General features: G+C 36.2%; 1 protein-coding gene across 1 annotated transcript; it reads right to left on the reverse strand.

Annotated features, from left to right (window-relative positions):
• Positions 1–4,432: 4,432 nt before the first annotated feature.
• On the reverse strand, positions 4,433–5,194 carry LOC134502326 (craniofacial development protein 2-like; the record flags this gene model as incomplete). The annotated part of the gene is made up of 1 exon (XM_063310634.1): positions 4,433–5,194. A coding segment is annotated over one exon (762 nt), but the record flags the coding sequence as incomplete, so codon positions are not given.
• Between the last annotated feature and the right edge of the window lie 17,218 nt (positions 5,195–22,412).

Here is a 22,412-nt window from a genome sequence, read left to right on the forward strand (position 1 = left end):
AGTCACAGAAGACAATAAAGTAGTAAGCATGTACTTTGAAGCCATAACCTCTATATGTCCCTTGAGTGTGTACTATCCCTCCTGTCCTTGATGTGCCTCTTTTATGTCTGGGGGAGCAAGCAGCTCCCAACATGCTTCTTCCTGGTTTGGGTAGATATTCTCAAAATCCTACAGAAAGCTAATCTGAGAGAATGTAGATCTCTTAGAGTTATAACTCAGATAGATTTACAGTAGTTCTTTCTTTTTCCTCTAGCATGGAAGTTATGTGCAGGAAATCTGAATGCTTGCAAACTTATATTAAATAAAATGGTATATTTGTGACATTTCACTGTTTGTGACCTTGCTTATATACATTTTTAAAGACATAAGTGGGATTACTCTGCCCTGTCTTCAAGAAATCTAGATGGGTAAAACAGGAAGCATGATTTATCATTTTAAAAACAAACAAACAAACAAGCAAAGCTTTCCAAAGGGGGGAAAAGAAGGTTTTCAAAATGCCATATTTTGGCTAAGAATGAGTCAATATTAATTAAATTTGATTTACTTCTGAACTCACCCTGTGATGTACATTATTTACAGTATTTTATGAATAATAAAACTTTGAGAAAAACAAAGAGAATATCTATCATGTATCCATCTGTCTGTCTGTCTGTCTATCTATCATCATGTATTGAATACATGCATAAAAGAAATAAAATAAAGTATCATTCATACTTCATGAAAGTCTGATTGTTGAAGCTTTTTGCATTTGTTTATTACCGGTGTTAGGATAGTGAGTTAAAATAAAGATAATCTATATACACTTCATAAATATTATCATAAATTTGCTTAGAACTAGCAAACCACAAATTAACATGACAGCAACATGCACTTTCGCATAGATTATTTATTTTAAAAAGTGTGCAACACAGAATTACTGATATGACCAGGTGTTTCTGCATGAACCAGCTGAGTTGCCATAGTGACAGCCCAGCCACAAGGGTGATCTAAAATATATGATAAATTGCAGACATCTTGTAACTCAGCAAGCTAGCAAAGTTTGGCATTTAAGAAATATTTTGTGTATCTATAGATCCTTAACGGAAGAAATAAGTACATTATGACAAATCACTGATTTTCTATATTTTCTTTCCATAAAAACTGTGTTGTAATCAGATTCTTGGTTCATGGGATTCTGCACCTTCCTTTTATTTTTGCCCTTTTCTGTAACAAAATGATGAGTTGTTTCGTACATGCAAAGTATACATACACCACATCACACATGGGCACACATGCATACATACACACATATGTAGTACTTTGGAAAGTGGCAGAAATTGATCAGTCCTATTCTAGCCAAAATAAAACCAGTGGCAACAATGACAGTATGCAAGAAAGTAACACAATCTATATGAGAAAAGGAACAGAAATGAAACCTAGCAGTTTATGCCTGCATGGCTGAGAACAGCATAAAAAGTAGTATGAATAACTGGGAAGTTTGCATATTTTTGTATGATTGTATGTTAAAGATAATTAATTGTGTATACACAAGGTACGGATATTAAACCCAATGACCAGTACGAATATAACATTGCTTAGGAATTAACATTAGTTTCAATTATAATGTAGGTCCTTGTCTATATTTTGTGACTGACAAAGAAATGGACAAAAATATATAATGAATATTGGCTGCTGTGATTTTCAAAACACTTGCTTGGTGCTATAATGACACATATTTAATGTGTCATAGATTGAAAGTGGTTGCAAAATAAAAATAGTTATTAGGCAGCCATTATATTTATAGCTATATTTAGCTACCTTTAGTTATATGTTTAAGGGACATGGTGGTGCTGCGGGTTAAACCGCTGAGCTGCTGAACTTGCCGATCGGAAGGTCGGAAAGTCGGTGGTTCGAATCCGCGTGACGGGGTGAGCTCCTGTTGCTAGTCCCTGCTCCTGCCAAACCTAGCAGTTCAAAAACATGCAAATGTGAGTAGATTAATAGGTACCGCTTCAGCGGGCAGGTAACAGCGTTCCATGTAGTCATGCCGGCCACATGACCATGGAAGTGTCTACGGACAAACGCCGGCTCTTGGCTTTGAAACGGAAATGAGCACCACCCCCTAGAGTCGGACACGACTGGACTTAATGTCAAGGGAAACCTTTACATTTTAGTTATATGTTTAAGATGGGCGGCCATGTAATCTTCCTAAATAAATATCCTGAGTGATTAATTTGCTGTCTTCTTGCTATCTCTCAATTCTCAGTAATAATAAATAGCAATTCAAGAAAAAATGTTTAGAATAGGCATAGCCTCTTCAGTAAGATAAAGGAACAACCTCATTCCATCATTGTTGTTGTTGTTTATTTGTTTAGTCACTAACGACTCTCCGTGACTTCATGGACCAGCCCATGCCAGAGCCTCCTGTTGGTCGTCAACACCCCCGGCTCCCCCAGGGACGAGTCCGTCACCTCTAGAATATCATCTATCCACCTTGCCCTTGGTCAGCCCCTCTTCATTTTGCCCTCCACTCTCCCTAGCATCAGCATCTTCTCCAGGGTGTCCTGTCTTCTCATTATGTGGCCAAAGTATTGAAGTTTGGCCTTTAATATTATTCCCTCAAGTGAGCAGTCGGCTTTATTTCCTGGAGGATGGACTGGTTTGATCTTCTTGCAGTCCAAGGCACTCTCAGAATTTTCCTCCAACACCACAGTTCAAAAGCATTGATCTTCCTTCTCTCAGCCTTCCTTATGGTCCAGCTCTCGCAGCCATATGTTACTACTGGGAATACCATTGCTTTAACTATGTGGACCTTTGTTGTCAGTGTGATGTCTCTGCTCTTAACTATTTTATCGAGATTTGTCATTGCTCTTCTCCCAAGGATTAAGTGTCTTCTGATTTCCTGACTGCAGTCAGCATCTGCAGTAATCTTCGCACCTAGAAATACAAAGTCTTTCACTGCTTCTACATTTTCTCCCTCTATTTGCCAGTTATCAATCAAGCTGGTTGCCATAATCTTGGTTTTTTTGAGGTTTAGCTGCAAGCCAGCTTTTGCACTTTCTTCTTTCACCTTGATCATAAGGCTCCTCAGTTCCTCTTCACTTTCAGCCATCAAAGTGGTATCATCTGCATATCTGAGATTGTTAATGTTTCTTCCAGAGATTTTAACTCCAGCCTTGGATTCCTCAAGCCCAGAATATTGCATGATGTGTTCTGCATACAAGTTGAATAGGTAGGGTGAAAGTATACAGCCCTGCCAAACTCCAATCCCAATCTTAAACCAGTCCATTGTTCGGTGGTCTGTTCTTACTGTTGCTACTTGGTCGTTATACAGATTCTTCAGGAGGCATACAAGTTGACTTGGTATCCCCATACCACTAAGAACTTGCCACAATTTGTTATGGTCCACACAGTCAAAGGCTTTAGAATAGCCAATAAAACAGAAATAGATTTTTTTTCTGAAACTCCCTGGCTTTTTCCATTATCCAGAGGATATTGGCAATTTCGTCCCGAGTTCCTCTGCCTTTTCTAAACCCAGCTTGTACATCTGGCAATTCTCGCTCCATGAATTGCTGAAGTCTACCTTGCAGGATCTTGAGCATTACCTTACTGGCATGTGAAATGAGTGCCACTGTTCGATAGTTTGAACATTCTTTAGTGTTCCCCTTTTTTGGTATGTGGATATAAGTTGATTTTTTCCAATCTGATGGCCATTCTTGTGTTTTCCAAATTTGCTGGCATATAGCATGCATTACCTTGACAGCATCATCTTGCAAGATTTTGAACAGTTCAGCTGGGATGTCGTCGTCTCCTGCTGCCTTGTTATTAGCAATGCTTCTTAAGGCCCATTCAACCTCACTCTTCAGGATGTCTGGCTCTAGCTCACTGAACACACCGTCAAAGCTATCCCCGATATTGTTATCCTTCTTATACAGGTCTTCTGTATATTCTTGCCACCTTTTCTTGATCTCTTCTTCTTCTGGTCCTTGCAATCTTTCTTGATCATACCCATTTTTGCCTGGAATTTACCTCCGATGTTTCTAATTTTCTGGAAGAGGTCTCTTCTCCTTCCTATTCTATTGTCTTCTTCCACTTCCGCACATTGCTTGTTTAAAAATAATTCCTTATCTCTTCTGGCTAACCTCTGGAATTTTGCATTTAATTGGGCATATCTCCCCTTATCACTGTTGCCTTTTGCTTTCCTTCTTTCTTGGGCTACTCCTAGTGACTCAGCAGACAGCCATTTTTCCTTCTTGGTTTTCTCTTTCTTTGGGATGTATTTGGTTGCCGCCTCCTGAACAATGCTGCGAACTTCTGTCCAGAGTTCTTCCAGGACCCTATCTACTAATTCCAGTCCCTTAAATCTATTCTTCACCTCCACTGCATATTCCTTAGGAATATGAGTGAGCTCATATCTAGCTGATCTGTGGGTCTTCCCTAATCTATTTAGTCTGATCCTAAATTGTGCAAGAAGAAGTTTGTGATCTGAACTACATTCAGCTCCAGGTCTTGTTTTTACCAACTGTATAGATGTCCGCCACCTTTGGCTGCAAAGGATGTAGTCAATCTGATTTCGGTGTTGTCCATCTGGTGAAGTCCATGTATAAAGCCATCTCTTAGGTTGTTGGAAGAGAGTGTTTGTTATGCAGAGGGAATTGTCTTGGCAAAATTCTATCAGCCTATGTCCTGCTTCGTTTTTTTCTCCCAGGCCATACTTACCTGTAATTCCAGGTGTCATTTGACTGCCCACCTTAGCATTCCAGTCTCCTGTGATGAAAATAACATCTCTTTTAGGCGTGTCGTCCAATAGGTGCTGCAGATCCTCATAGAACTGCTCCACTTCAGCTTCTTCAGCATTTGTGGTTGGGGCGTATATTTGGATCACTGTGATGTTAGATGGCTTGCCCTGAATCTGAATTGAGATCATTCTGTCATTTTTTGGGTTGTATCCAAGCACTACTTTCGCCACTTTACTATTAATTATGAAGGCTACTCTATTTCTTCTGTGGTCCTCTTGTCCACAGTAGTAGATCTGGTGGTCATTTGATGTGAAGTGGCCCATTCCAGTCCATTTCAGTTCACTGACGGCCAAAATGTCTATCTTTAATCTTGACATCTCACCAATAACCACATCCAATTTGCCCTGGCTCATAGATCTTACATTCCAGGTTCCAATGGTGTGTTGATCCTTAGAACATTGGATTTGCCGTTCACCACCAGCACCGTCGGCCGTTAGCCATCCTTTCGGCTTTGAGCTAGCTGCGTCATCATGTCTGGGGCTAGTTTAACTCATCCTCTGTTCCTCCCCAGTAGCCTTTTGACCATCTTCCAACCTGGGGGTCTCATCTTCTGATGGTATACCAACATATCTCTGGTTGTACTGATCCATTTAGTTTTCATGGCAATAATACTGGGGTGGGTTGCCATTACCTTCCCCAGGCATTGCATTTAGTCTGACCTCTCTGTCATGACCTTCCCGTCTTGGGTGGCCCTTCACGGTTTAGCTCATGGCATCATTGAGGTGCTCAACCCCAGCACCACGACAAGGTAACGATCCTTTGCTGAAGTGCAGAAGGCTACATACACATTATTCTTTTTATAAAAGTTGAACTAGAATAATACAGCCAGATTCAGTTGGGTTCAATTTTATTACCATCACTGACCAGTACAAGATACAATTCTATAAAGATATAGACATTAGCCTTAGCCTTAAAATATGAGCCATCTGATTTAAAATATTTTGAATTTTGAATTTACAAGTTCCAATTAAATGTTAAAATGTTTAGGTCACAATATAAATGAGCCCATTAATCAAATTTAAAAACAATCTTATTAATTTGCATTATCATGACTAATATTCTATCAAATATAAATGTCTATAAAAATATGATATGTAAAAAATTAAGCCAGATTAAAAATGATCAATAATGTAACACAGATCTATGCCCAGAGGCATCGCCTTAACATATTGAAATCAAAAGAATGAAATGTGTGTTGTGATATCACAATGCAAGCTCTCTCCTTTTGTACTTCTATACAAGGTCATAACACACATTTTGCCCCCCTTGTTCCTGTCTTGTGAATACCTTGGAATGACCTTGGAATAAAATGACCTTCAGTTATCCTGTCTAGACCAAACCTAATAGACTACACAAAGCTTCTTCTTTCTTCATTTTCCAGGAATATGGAGTAAAGAGATGATTTTATTAAATAATTATTCTAAATAGTATCTTATGAATTAGGATGCTTCTGGGAAAGGATTTATGGTAGAAATGTCGTATCTTTTTTGTCCTGTCCCATCAGATTGATTGGCATCAGTAGAAAATTGTTGGCTCTCTAGATTTTTCTGACTCTTACCATCTTGGGCAAAGTTGAAATTATTACTATTTATGTATTTAACATTTGTGCAATTATTTATACTCTAACTTTCAGGACATAAATTCTACAAAACAGTTTATATGCAAGAATACCACTGATGAAATTAAAAACACAGTAACATTACTTTTAGGGGGGGGGGGATTAATTTTAGGGATTCTTCCTGAAGGCATTGTAAGAGGAGAGATGGGTTAATCTATTTTTTTTTTTTAAAGGACTCCGTAAGCACTTTTTAATAAAATTGGTAAGTTGGAAAAGGTGCTATCAGAGTCCTTCTGTTTGTTTGCTTACCATAAGCCTTATGCCTTTTTATACCTATTATAAATATGTATGATAAAATTAGTTTGTTCCTTTATGTTACTAAAGAGGTTCAGCTTGTTCTGAAAAAATATATATATTGAATTGTTATTTTATTATTATTGAGGGTTGATAGGTAGCAAGAAGATAGCAAATTAATCACTTGGTTGGTTGGTTCTGTTGGTTGGCTGGTCTTAGCCTCCTTTTTCTGCCTGCGTACACTGACACACACAATTTCTTTCCTGAAAATAGCATAATTCGAATTTGTCCTGCATGAACTAATCTTTCATAGTGGCATTTCTTAATAATAATTTCAAACATTAATTTCATGGATTATAATAATTCTAAACTGTGAATATTTATCAAGGCTTGGTAAGAAATTATTTTTTCCCCATAACGTACTAGGTCACTTAAATATATTTTCACTTGGTTACCTAGTTTAGCTATTAAAATATAGAGAGCACCTTTGCTTTAAAATTGACAGGCCAATCTATTTAAACACATAAAAACTATGATCTGAACAATCGAGTTGAGAAATTGAACTGCTAATTAGTGGAAGCATGCAACTGTGCTAAGATTAAGGATAAACAAAAGCAAACAATTTTCTGGTAGAAGGTGTCAGTGAGGTTCATAAGGAGAATTTTAAATTGCCTTTGTGAAAATGCAAGATTATTATATAGATTAATGATCCACTAATGCCTATCATTTATAATCATAATAAAGTTTACTACTCAAAGTAGTAAACAATATTATTTTCATAGAGTACTGTAGAACTTTCCTGTATTACTGTGGAGCTTAGGGATCAAATTGTGATATTAAATCTAATCGTCATGAATACAACCTGTGCAATTAAGGGTGTGTGTGTGTGTGTGTGTGTCTGTGTGTGTGTCTGTGTGTCTGTGTGTGTCTGTGTATGTGTGTTTAAATATCAAGTTTGAGGAACTTTAAATTTCTTGTGAAGCTATGCTGGCAGATTGTTTACTTGGGTTAATATTAATTTGCCACACTTATCTCACTGCTGGCTCATTTTCTTCAAGGTTTGGTAAAGTGTGAAAACCAACACAAATCAAACCAAACCAAAAAACCTTGCCTCCCAGAATTGAGATGTATAAAAATTTTATTTTATTTTATTTTTATCCTGCCGTAATTATTTTTTTATAAATAACTCAAGGCAGCAAAAAACCCTATTACTCCTTCCTCCTCCTATTTTCCCCACAACAACAATCCTGTGAGGTGAGTTGGGCTGAGAGAGAATGACTGGCCCAAGGTCACCCAGCCAGCTTTCATGCCTAAGGTGGGACTAGAACTCATAGTTTCCTGGTTTCTAGCCCAGCACCTTAACTTAGCTCAAATCACTACTTTGCATGCATAGTAACAACATGCAATTCTCATGCTGCAAGTGGCATTTGTTAGGATTCTAACCAATCTGTGCTACAATCCCTGAGGTGGAAAGGTATGTTGTGACATTATTATAATATTTCCTATCATCTAGAGTTTTGGTTGGTTGGTTTGTATTACCAATCTGGCTTATTAGAAAGAAAAAAAACAAAGTGCTAACTTAAATTTTATATCATATAAGCAGTCTAATATGTCACACTTAGCCAGTTTGGTGTGGTGGTTAAGGCATCAGGCTAGAAACTGGGAGACCATGAGTTTTAGTCCACCTTAGGCACAAAGCCAGCTGGATGACCTTGGGCCAGTCACTTTCTCTCAGCCCTAGGAAGCAGGCAATGGCAAACCACTTCTGAAAAACCTGTCAAGAAAACTTCAGGAACTTATCCAGGTAGTCTCTGAGCATCAGACAGGATTGAACAGATTTTTTGTTTAAGTTACAAGATAGACAAGTCGGAGTTTGCAATATACAGTTTGCATTCGTCTTTCAGAGCAGATTATCATTTGGGAGTAATTTATCTAGGTTGACATTCCAGTATCCACATTTCCCAATTATTTGCTAGGTAATAAATGCTAGATCATTTCATCAAAGTCCTATCTAGCAAGGCATAATCATTCGCCCAAATTCTACCCGTTACAGATTATAACATATTCATCCAAAACTATTTCCTGTTAGACAAACAAATAACAAAAAAGCCAGAATAGCCCCAGATCCTTATTTCTCCCCCACACACACACACAATGTCTCCATTTTTCTACCCTTTGGTGGATTTTTTTTTTTTTATATTCACCTCACTGTGAAGCTGTATACCCCAAAGTTTCAGTTACATTAATGAGTGGGATATAGTTCTAGACATAGTGATGTTATTTTGCCCATGTTTCATGCAATTAAAATAATCATCCACTGTTAAGAGGCAAATATATTTTTAAAGTATTATAAATTATCAAAATTAAAACTAATTCTCAGAAAATATTGTCACCAGCATAGAACATAGATATCAGTTTTCAAAGTGTCATAACTTGCCAAGATCTAAATAAATATACATCAAATTTCACATGCTCCTGAATATGTCTTCAATTTATGTGTATAGTATTTCATAAAGTTAAAATATATAGTTTTATTTCATGAACAATAAAATGTTTGCAAAATCAATGACAGATTGCCAAAGATTCCTGATGGTCTTATATAGGAGGGTATGACCTGGTCTTTTCCAATAGCTTTGAGGTAGTTGGTATAGAAGGTATGTAACTGCTTTACTATTTTTTTTATCCCTATAGAGTACATATATAACTTCATATTAACAGAATATGTATTAAAAATACATTGTTGTATCTTAGACCCATTCAAGCTAATTAAAACACTGACCACATGAGCACTGCAATTAAGCAACCCTTTTATTGATGTCCTGCATATATCCACATGTTCAGGAGAAAAAAATTATCCCTGATCTACTGAGACCACTGCAACCATCATTTCAGAACAGACTAATTTATGAAACTTCCTGGTTATATATGGCAGCATTTGAATTTTCAACTCGCTGTCATGCCTATTCTCAACTTTATTATTATTTACTATTTCAACATTTGGTTGATCAAGAAGACACTTGCAAAATAAGTTGTATTCTTATATACAACCACACCCCAGTAGCATTATCTTTTCCTTCCTTCCTTCCTTCCTTCCTTCCTTCCTTCCTTCCTTCCTTCCTTCCTTCCCCCCTTCCTTCCCCCCTTCCTTCCTTCCTTCCTGCCTTCCTGCCTTCCTGCCTTCCTGCCTTAAAATTGTACTGAAACACATCAAGACTTACATTTTGTTAATAAGATAATCAAAATATTAGTTCATTTTTTGCATAAAAACACAATTAGGAAATTTAATGTTTGGGATATTTTAAGACATATATTTATTGCAAATGCCATATGAAATAAGAAGAAAGATTAAACAATTTCAACATAACACTCTAGAAAAGAAAGTTAAGGAACTTTTGAATGCCTATGTGTGATCTCTTTGCAGCTATACATGCAGGCATTTCTTTGTGCTTGATTATGATTATTGTATAAAGCAAAATTATTGGGAATGAGGAGGAAAAAAAGTGGTTTGTAGAATTAAACTAGTAATTGAACAACAAGTAATAATACTATTTTTGCACTTAAAGACATTCAGGATAGTGTATATATTGATTTCATATATCAACACATACTGAGTTTGTAATGATATTTTGAGAGCTCCTGACATGAAAAAGGATTTTTTTTAAATAAAATAGAATTGTTAAGGATTTTACAAGAGCAAAGTTTGATTTAGTTGCACTGTTATAATTACAAGAAATTGTTGATACTATTAAGTTTATGAAAACAGAAAAAGGCCCTGGTCCACATAGTTGTTTTTTTTTTCCTCTTTCTTTTCCATAAAATGGTATAAGACATAGGTAGAGTTTTTCACTCTTCTAGTATAGTATATCAATGAAGCATTTTTAGTAGATTATTTTTCTTCCCTCTCATGTTATGAAGCCTCTATAATAATAATATTGAAGCCTGGTTTTAAAAAAAAAATCTTGAACCTATTGCCCAATTTTTTTAAAATTAAATATGGGTTACTAAAATTTTGATGTCAACCTTGGCACAGAAATTGCAAAATATATTACCATCAAGAATTCATCATGCTCAGTCTGGCTTCAAAAAAAGCCAACAAGCTTCAGATAATATCAAACTGCCAACAAATAGTATGCTAGAAGTGCAGTCAGAGTAACTGGATTGTGCAGTTGTGGCTTTGCTGGAGACACAAAAAGCTTTTAATATGTTGAAGATTAAATTTTTGGAACAATTTTTGGTGGTATTTGGATTTGCTCCTGCTTTTATCAGTTGGATTTAAATGTGGCATTTGAAACTATTAGCTCGGCTCAGAAGAATTATTTCTGCTATTAAGATGCATTGTGAGATTCAGCAAGGAATAAAAGACAACAAGGATGTCTTTTATTTACTCTAATATTATGTGAGGGGTTGGAACCGCTGTTTTATTAGACAATCAAAGGAGATTTGAGGTATAAATGTGGCTAGAGTGGAACATAAATTATTATAAAATTTAGGTTGATATTTTAGGTTTTACTGACATTTATCAGAGCTCTTTACCTGAATTTGTGGATATTATTCAGCTATTTAGTAAATTATCAGGCAGTTGAAATGCTATATATACTTCCAATTGTATCTAGAATATCTAGACAAAATTATAAGAAAAAGGGTTATGTTAATTGTATGAATGCTCTTAAACATCTTGGAATAATTTTTCCTAAACTAATCTCAACTTTTCTTAACATGTGTAGGGGTGTGTGTTTGTGTGTGCACATGTATATATACACATATATACAGTATTAATTATACACAACAATTCCCACAAATTCTAGGTGGTTGAGTTATGGGGAAGAATGAATGTCAAAATCAAGTCAAGAGTCCAAGATACAGCTTCTTGCCAGTGGCGAACCTGGCCTTTAGCCAATTTATCCACCAGATCTTCCAGAGCATCCCTAAGCACCTGCCAGAAACTGACAGGATCAATAAGGTACATGACAGAACCATCTGGATGGGTCTGGCTTTGCGAAGGAGCTGAGGTCAATTGCAACAGGACCAGAAAGTGATCTGATTATGACAAGATGCAGACTGTAATGCCCTTCATGTCCAGATCAGACAACTGCTTGGAGGTAAACATCAGGTCTACTATGTGACTTTCCACATGAGATGGAGCTGATATGACTTGGGACAAGTCCATGGTTGTCATGAGCCCATGTCCTGCACTCTACTGGAACAAGGTCCTCTGACCTGGGCCTGGAAGCTGAAGTCCTCTAGTTCTAGCAAACAAAGGTTTCTACTTAGGCAACTTAGAGTGTTGTCAAAAATAATGGCTTTATTTTTTTTGGGGGGGGGGGAATGTTAGTATGAACTTAAGTCCTGAAGATATATACTCACTTTGAACCTTTGAACTAGCTTTTTATTAACAAATTGGAAATAATGATTCAATAACAAATGTTAATTTACTTAAAACTCTGTTGAAAATATAATTTTTATGTAATAAATGTAGTTTGTTGTCCTTTTAATTTTTTTTTTACATTCTATATATCTTTCTTTTTGTATCCATGTATGTATGTACGTATGTATACACATACACACACACGTATGTATGTACTGTATATTGTTTCATATTCTGTATGTTTTCTAGTAATTTATTATAGTGATAAAATTAAAACAATAAAATGATTGCTTTTGATCATTATTTATTCATGATTGATGATTACTTATTCAAGCTGTATGAAAGCTGATGTGAGTGTGTATGTATATGGATGTAAGGAAGACTCTATCACAAATGTATTTTCAAGAGATACAATGTTATCTGCCAAAAATAATTATCATATACAGTATATGTATAGGCATGCAATTCAAGAAGTTCACATATATTTATGATGTTGCATACCTGAATGCATCTTATAGGAGGATAGGTAGTTATGCAGTAATTTCTCATTCATTGTCATTCTGTGCATTAATTTATTAGATTTGTATCTTGTCCTTTTTCCAGAAGCTTAGTGGTGCTTACATTCCATTCATTTTATCTCCCTGAGAACAACCCAATGAGATAAGTTGGCCAGAAAAGAATGGCTACCAAAGTCACTCCACCATTTTCCACTGCTGAAGATGGTCTTGGAGGCAGGGGAGCAAGAGGGAAAAATGACAATAAGTCCTTGATGACATCATCACAAAAATGCTACAAATTATGCATTGATGTTAGATGTTGGAATGCATGTACCTAATGGTAGCATTTGTGTGATGATGTAACTGTGAGCATGTTACTATTTTGGCAGATGCTGCTAAGTCAATTTTACTAAGAGGAAAAAAAATGATTGTGAACCCTAATCCAAATTTCTCTAGAAACAAACTCTGTATTGATAAAATAAATAAATCATCTTTTTCAAGAAAAATGAGGATACTATTTTAGTTCATGGAATAACCTCACAAAGAGGTTTAAAAAATATTTCCTGCTTCTCTGTAAATAAAAAAGTTCTGCTTCTTTGAACAAGCAAACTCTAGATGTGGAATTCAAAGCTCATGAAAATCAACTTACATATGTGTATGGATAAACAGATAGACAGATAGTCTTGACATATTTTCCCAACTAAATTGAATAAAAAATCTGAAAACACTCAAATCACTACCTCAATGGTATCTGGCACAAAATGTGTTGATGAAAAATTTACAAAAGGTGGATTGCAATTTCATAACACAAACTTTGCCCTTCCATCCTTGTTTCTTGATGTCAAACACAAGTGTGTAAGTTATGTGGTTTGTACCACACTGATGTGAGTCATTTGCCCCCTGTGCCTTGTCCATCTAGTGATGGACACCCACACACTTCCATATCTGGTGATGCCATTGTGCCACCTTGGTAAAGCATAGGTTCCAGCTGAAAAAACAGATCTCATTATTATATATCTCCCAAGGTTTTAAATAGATTTCCTTCCTACCCTTTCTTAGATAGGTCAAAAATTTAAGACAGTATCTTCTCCATACAAACAAGCTACTATTCCACTGAACTGGGCCTCCTTTTGTGCAACATCTCTTTTATTCTTATGAATTTTTCTAATTTTGATGGGGCACAGTGATTGCCAATCATCCTAGAGTATCATGCTGCTAGCAAAGCATTATTAATAGAGCAGTGGCAAAAATAGCTATCTTTGCCAGGAGCTCTTATACAAAATCTTTTGTAAAGTTACAGAATTAGGACAATGGCTATGTGAGCTGGTTTAGCTGAGCAAGACTTCCTTGCCTAGAGGCAAAATAATTTTGGATCTTCACATTTCATGACCTTTCTATTACTTTCCTCATTTCTGGGCTATAATAATTTAGCTTCTCAACTTCCATGCACCTGGCTGTGATAAAGTGCAAATATTTGGGTAATAAATGATTTGTACACGTAAAAGTCTGGTCTCTCAGTAGAGAAACAAGAGACACGAGACTGAAAAGAAGGGGAATAAATATAATTCATGGTAAATGCTCTGAGAAATAAATCTTGATGACTTCACACAGTACATCATAAAATTACTTCCAAAGTTGACCACTGGATTAATCACATACTTTATTATTAACTCACCCTCAGCAGCACCAGTAGATGTGTATAATAAATTTATTCCTGAAAAACATAGAAGTGTAATTGCAAAGTGAAGACCTATGCAGCAATGGCCAATGAGGTACATCACTGTTGCTTCAGGGCAATTTGCCAATCACAGATTGCAGATCTGCCTCATTGCTTGCTTCTTTGTCTCTTATAATTAGCTGTTTGTGCAGGCAAATATGCTCAAGCAACATTATCTAGATTCGGTTTAGAAAAAGTGAGCCTCCCCTTTCCATTACTTATATATTTTGAAAATCTACGGTATATGGGTTCCCCTAATATCTCAGCCACAATGACTAAGGAAACATTCTGGTCTTAATAGCCTTCCAGAAAGCTAAGAGGGTTGGAGCCCTCTAAATCTCAGGGCGGAGGCTGTTGCATAGGGCAGCTGCTGTGACAAAGATGCCATATCTTCTCAGTCCCTCCAGATGATACTATTTAACAGATGGGACTTGGAACATCTCTATTCTGCTGGATTTGGTGGAATGCGCAGAAACCCTTGGAGATAGCTGATCCTGCAGGCAACCCAGTCACATGCCATGCAGACCTTTAAAGGTGATAGCCAGTTCCCTGAATTGTAGCCAGAAGCATACTGGAAGCCAATGCAGTTCATGCAGCGGGGGGATTGCAGAGGCAAAAATTGGAGCATTCTGGATCAGTTGAAGCTTCTAAGTCAACCTTTCTCAACATTTTGACCCTGGAGGAACCCTTGAAATATTTTTCAGGCCTCAGGGAAGTGACTAAGGTGGTGAGTGACAGTGAGGAGAGCCTCTTAGTCCAGGTATGGGTATAACTACCACACAAAACAGATCTTTCCAGAGACCCTCCTGTCTGTAGCCTCTACCTGGTCTTCAGTCATATGATATCTGATATCTCCCAATATGTGACTAATAGCTGATCTGCACTTCCTGCTTGCCCCAGTACAAGGATGGGCCACCTACAGTTTTGAATGGGCAGCTATAGATGACATAATTCTCAGCCTTCCCATAGCCTGCTGGCAAGGTAACATCTAGTCTTAATGTGATTAGTATTTTGCATTAACTTCATGAAGACCAATTTGATTTTACTGCAGTTTGCTCTGTGTAAGTTTTGCATGATGGCTCCACATACAATAAACTAGGTATGATCTTTTTCTCAGCAGTCATTCATGCATCTGTAAAATTAAGAGGCACTTCTAGTAATACTCTATAAATATACTATTAATGAAATGCTGGTAATTTCTCCTTATACTAAGAACCTGCATCCATGCTGGGGGTAAAGAACATTTATCAATCTGTAGCAGCATTCTGTTACAGCAGTCACTGAGCTGCAGCGTGCTTTCATTGTCACCCAGCAAATAGTTATTGGTAAGGATTGATTTTTGCTTCTCTCTTTCTGCAATGGTGGCAAGTATTCCTGCTCTATTAACTTAGTGTAAAATAGAACCTTTGTGCTGACTAACTGGAATAAACAAACAAACAAAATTATTATTATTATTATTATTATTATTATTATTATTATTATTATTATTTTAATAATACCCTAAAATATATATTTTATATTCAATGTCTTGTGGCCATGTACCTTCCATTTCAATCCCAAGCAGTTTTTTGCAAAAAATTTAAATAGGTTTTTATCTACTCTTACATTTACGTGTTATATCCAGTGATATATTTATTTGTGTCAGAGACATTCAAAGGCAAAAGACAAAGGAAAATCAATTTTCTTTGTTCTAGAAAATCTGGTTTATTATACAAAGGATAACATGTTTAAAAAAGAGTAACAATTAAATGAAAATTAAAAAAGAAGGTAGCTTTCTGATTAGTCCAATAAATGTGCTATATCAGATAAGCTGAAATTTTTATATTAGCATTATTTCAAATATATGTAGTTCAATTTCTGTTTTATTTATATTTTCTGGCACTAAGACATAGGTTTAAATGCCTGAAACATTATTTTTCTATATGCCTTCTGCTTCACCTTGTAAATAGGTAGTTAGGTGGATGGGTGGATATAGACTGTCTTTCGAAGTTCTTTTCCCTGATCATTTTCAATTTATGACATAATTCTGCTGCTGTTATAACTCAGAAATTTCTGAATGGGAGAATGCCAATTAATTGGTTTGAATAAATATTTGTGTTGTAAAGCAGTTACATATATCTGTAATAAAGCCTTTGCTCCATAGCAGCTTCTGTCCTAAAGGACATCAAAATGCTTTATAAAGTTAAATATCAGAGGTAAGTGAGACTCTCTTAAGCAAAAACTGAACTATAAGTCCCCTGGGAGTTAAGTAGCATCTGCTTCTATACAAAGATAAATGACCTTTTTTTTTTTTCCTTTCTTTTCCAAGAAACTATGCAAGGCCAGGCATAAGTTCCACACTAATTCAGCATAAGGTGTGTCATTTGCTGAGTCATCAGGATCTACCAATCCAGCAGTTGTAGCAGGTGTTACCTGGCACCTTTCATTGTGGATATGGTATTGTCTTGACTTTGTAAGACAAGATTATTTGCTGCAAGGAAGAAAAAAATGGAATTCCCAACAGGATAGCCTTACAAAAATATAGCCTCAACAACCTAATTCATTTCCTTTGTCCTATATAACAAGGTGAATTTAGATTCATGTCTGTTTTACATCTTTTTATGCTCATGTGATTCCTGTGCTTTGTGAGCTGCATTGATTGCCAAATGGCTTCTGGGTGCAAGTGAAGGTGCTTGTTGCCACCTACTATATAAAACTCTTCATGGCTAGAGGCATGGCATGGGGCCTGGATGACTAGGGAACCATTCTTTTCCCATTGTTTCTGCCTCTCTGATAAGATATGGCAAGATCAGACTGTTCTAGGTCTTGTTCCTAAAGCAAGGTTATATTGCAGGACCTCAGATACATGCCTTCTCTATGGCTATCCCTACCCTATGTAATAGCATCCTCCTGAAGTCTCCATAGCCCCCAAAGGCCTGGCTTTTTCAATCAGCCCTCGGAGAGGGTGATATGTATTATTCCGTACTGTTTTACTCTTCTCTAATATATGTGGATAATATATTTTTAATCTTTGGGTATATGAAAGGTATTTTACCTGGTCTTTGAAGTTTGTACAATGCCTGGAGTTGTTTCAGCAACTGAAGGAACTAATAAATGGATCAATCAAATAAACTATATGGCTATGGCTATGCTGTCCCTAGTAGTTGAGCTTGATACAAGAGAGTGTATACTTTTTTACACCCATTTTCTACAGAAAGAGGAAATGCTATGTATTATATTATGTAATACAATCAGTTCCATATAGATAAAACCAGCAACGTGAAACAGTTAATCAGATACAGAGATCAATTAAAAGAAGTAGCAACTAAAACAGATATGAAAATAAACATCTAAAATATGAAACTATTTAAAATCAGGCATAACAGGAGGAAAAAAAAAAAACCTTAAAAGACTAGAAGGCATGCAAAAACAGAAAAAGCTTTTCCCAATCCCAAATGATAACAAAATACTTTGCAGGAGCCCTTCTATGGAAAAAAAAATCTCTCTCTCTTTCTCTCTCCTGCATTTTTGCCAACAAAGTTGCTCAGGTTCGCCAAAGCCTTCTGCTACTGGGCAATTCAGTGTGGTGACTGCAGCAATGCCTAGCTCAGTTGCCTGGGAAACTTTTTGTCTGTGGATCCTGAGAAAGTGGACAGGGTTCTCTCCTGACCTGTCTGCCACTTGAGGACTTGATCTCTGCCTCTCCTGGATTTTATGTGACGATAGATGATGGGTAGCAACCTGATCCAGGAGCTTATCAGTGCTCTGAAGGAGGCTATGGACCTTGTCATTAAGAGGTCCTCTCTGGATCTAGCAGCATCTGATTTATTTATTTATTTTTGCCCAGTCTCTTTTAAGGAAAGTTGTTGAGTAAGGAATAGGACTCTGATTGCACAGCTCTCTAGAGGAAGCAGATTATCTAGACACTTTTCAGTTAGGATTCAAGCCTGGATATTTTGAAACAACATTTATTTGTTTGTTCATTGGATTTATACACCATTTTAACTGACCAACTCTCAGTGGTTTAAGGAATACAACAAAGACAATTAAAATGTCCATGTAAAATAATAATATAAATGAAATGAAAATTATAGCAACAACAATAATAATAACAAAATAAATAAAGCAAGAAAATGTTATCCAGAATAATTCAGTTTTCATAACAGGCCAGTAGGGAGGAGGTATGTCAGATGTTCAATGGAAGGGCATCCCAGAATAACAATATTACCACAGTAAAATAGCATTGTCTAGTCTCAGCAATTTTTACATCCTAGAAGTGAAATTGCAAAACATTGGTCATGCCAGTGGATGAATTTTGTTGGGACCATTCTTGGTTTGATTTTTTATTTGTTTAAACAATGCATATACTGTAGCTACCCAACTTGTAAATTACATACATCAACCCATTCCAAAACAGCAACATAGCCAATTAAAAATTTAAAAAATAACAAAAATGAAATCCATAAACCAACATATAAATATGTTCAGCTTGAGCTCACCACTCCCAGAATGCTCATCTCTTGTCCTGGCAACTCTGTCGGAGGGGCTGCTACTATTAGTCCTCTTCCCCTTGCTATTTAATAATTATATGATACAACTGGAATAGGTCATCCAATGATTTAGGACATGATAGTATCAATATGCTGACAACACCCAACTTTATAACACTATTCTGGGCCCAACGGAAAATGCCATATAAGTCTTGTCCTGTTGTCTGGAGACGTTTATAGTCTGGATGGGATGGAACAGGCTGAAATTGAACATCAGCAAGGTGGTGTTACTGTTTGTTCATCATATCTTTCTGTTCCATTATTGTATCTCAAGGGAAACCATGGGGTATTTCTGAATTCCTAATTTCTGCTTGATGATCAGGTAGAGGCTATGGCCTTCAGGGCATTTGCTCAGGTTTTGCTGGTGTGGTAGCTTTGGGAGGGCCTGGTCATAGTGATTCATACCTTTATCATCATATGGTTAGACTTCAGCATGGTCCTCTGCATGGAACTCCCTTTAAATACCACTGAGAAATTACAGTTAAGTAATATCTCAATTTCTGAATGCTAAATAATGTTATAATATTATACCTGACTTTCAGTATTGCATTGGTTGTCAATTGGCTTTCAGGAACAATTCACAGTGCTGATTTCATTCATAAAGCCTTCTTTGGATAGCTACCTACTCCAACTAGAGTCAATTTTCTCTAAGAGTTTGTGATTTGTGTTTGTAGTTGTAGAATTTTGTGGGGTGAGTGGAACTGAAGTCAGAAAATTGTTGTTCAATTATGGTGCCAATGTTTTGGAATAGTCTGCCTCTAGAAGTCAGGTTAGCCCCTTAGTGATGTCCTTCTGGAAGGTAATAAACATTGTACTATTAAAAGGATTATTATCCTGCTAGCAATCCATAGTATTTTACTATGTGATGCACTTTGAACAGAGTCTCAGAAAGATTTCAGGGCTTGAATAAGAAGGTAATAGAAGAAATTGCTGTAATGCATCTTATGGCCCTAAGCCATGAAGGGTTTTATAGGTTAAATAGATTTGAAGTGGGCTCAGGATAAAATTTGGAGACAGCAAGATACAGCCTTAATATGTTCATTAATTACCAATTATAGTAAGTAACAATCTGCCATAGTTTATACTAATAGATATTTCAGATAATCCACTCTATATGAAACATATTGCAGTAATTTAATTTGGAGATTTCCAGACTATGTGACATGAAGAAAGCAAAGTTCTTTCTAATTATAATTATTTTAGATGGTATACAAGTTTAAGCTGGTAAAAGGTGTTCCATACTACAAAGGATACTTGACCTTCTAAATAATACAGATGTGTCAATGACATTTTTTAATCTATAAATTTGATTTAAAGGGAACACAACCCCCCCCCCACAAATATTTGAACACTATTCACCTGAACACATAAAGTAATTGGTAGTGGCTTTGATGGGATTAAACTTCAATCTCTTTCTCCTCTGTCCATAAATATGATAAAACAGTGCTAATGCATTCTTCCTGCCTCCTGGAATCTGATGATACCTGCAAATGGCCAGCATATTGATGGTACTGGATTCTAGATTGATTTACTCAGCAGTTTCATGTAGTTGCTGAGAAGTATGGAATATAAGTCCTGAGGAACAGGTGGTATATACTCTGTGGCGACACCATAAACCTCTTATTGTCTTCTGCAAATGGTCAAGCAGAACCAGTTCCAAATCTGGAGGGGTTACATGAATCATCTCCAATTCAGATTCTCTCTCCAGAACAATGTTATTAAAAGCCACTGAGGAGGAAAAAAAAAAGAAAGGAGTTGCATTTCTGATTCTTTCCAGCATGTATCATTTCATCAAGCAATCAACAGAATTCAGTACCATATCCTGGCTTAAATATGTATTGAGATAAATAATTAAATAATTAAATACATACACACACACACACACACACACCATATACATTATTCCTGTATATGATTGTTCACTTGAATATGATTGTTCACTATCAGTAGTTTGAGCATGTGGCCAGAAAGGAGATTTTAGCAATGGCTTTTAAATTTTCAGGTCCGTCCTCCCTCCCTCCCTCCCTCCCTCCCTTCCTTCCTTCCTTCCTTCCTTCCTTCCTTCCTTCCTTCCTTCCTTCCTTCCTTCCTTCCTTCCTTCCTTTTTTTTTCTCCAGACATATCTCATTACCACTGCTATTAAGATTTGGAATACTTCTTCACCCTTCCCTGTGTATAACACACATATATGTGTTTTATGATGGCTCCACTACCTGTTCAACTTCACTATCAAATTAAATGAAATAACAGTTGTGATGGCCTTTCTGGAAATGGATAGGGTTCAAGTGGACCAGAGTTTATATCTTCAGACAAATAAAGAAGGATAAAATAAAGAAAGTAAAAACTATACATCAGGTAAGGCAATCTATTAGTATTGAACCAATCTTGAGGATGATGGCATTTGTTTGTTTATTTATTTACAGTATTTATTTATGCTTCAAATTTCATCACCACCCATCTCACTGAAAGAGCAACTCGGGGCATATATAACCTTTGAAGATAAACATATATTGTGATAAATAGAAAGAAAAATAACCAATATTAATGTATACAGTATAGAGGACATAGTACCGATGATAGAGTTTTCAGTCACTTCAAATAATAATAATGAAATGGTGAAAAAAAAGTTAAAGTTAGGAGTTTGAGGGAAATGTCAATTAATTAATCCCAATGTATGAAAAAATAAACCTTAAAAGTTGAAATTTGTCTGTTCACATTATATTGAAGAAAAGTTTTCAGGTATTTCCCTACTACTAGAGCCAATTTGGTCCAGTGGTTAAGGCACCAAGCTAGAAACTGGGGGACCATAAGTTCTAGTCCCACCTTAGGCATGAAAGCTAGTTGGGTGACCTTGGGCCAGTCATTCTTTCTCAGCCCAACTCACCTCACAGGGTTATTGTTGTGGGGAAAATAGGAGGAAGAAGGACTATTAGGTATGTTCACTGCCTTGAGTTAAAAAAATAATAAAGTTGGGATATAAACAAATTTTAAAAAAAAATGAATTGTGTGTTGGAATCCGCATAGAACACCTGATTTTTTTAAAAATGGTTTTTAAAAAAGTAATTCCCTTCTCCAGAATGTGAATATCTACTGGAACATAGGCCAGTAACTGAAAAAAACCAATGATTAGAAGGTGACTATATATTCTTACAGATTTGCAGGATTATCCACTATTAAGGTTAAATCCTTCAGGAAAAACAAAGGAGGTAGATTGAGCAATTAGCCAGACAGTTTCCACATTTATTTCTGGGGAAACATATAAGGGGCAGTGAAGTTGTTTATACACCTATATCCCTATATACCTCTCTGTGTGTGTTTGTGTGTGTGTGTGTGTGTGTGTGTGTCTGTGCCTAAGGTGGGACTAGGACTCATGGTCTCCCTGTTTCTAGCCTAGCCTAGTGCCTTAAGTATTACAACAAATATATTACATTGTGAAGGACATTCCAAGACATGATTGCTTATTGGAAAAGGCATTTACCCAAAACATCTGGTCCAGAAATTCTGTTGTTGTTACTTCATAATATCAAATTGTTTTTAAAAAACGAGAGACACTTTAATCAGTATTAGAAGTTAATTCCCAACTCTGTTTCATTTTTTTACAGGTTTAAAAAAAGGTTTGTTTTTGTTTGTTTGTTTGTTTGTTTGTTTGTTTTTTATAGCCCACAGAAATTTAA

The sequence above is a fragment of the Candoia aspera genome, chromosome 8, assembly GCF_035149785.1.
Source record: "Candoia aspera isolate rCanAsp1 chromosome 8, rCanAsp1.hap2, whole genome shotgun sequence".
NCBI lineage: Eukaryota > Metazoa > Chordata > Lepidosauria > Squamata > Boidae > Candoia > Candoia aspera.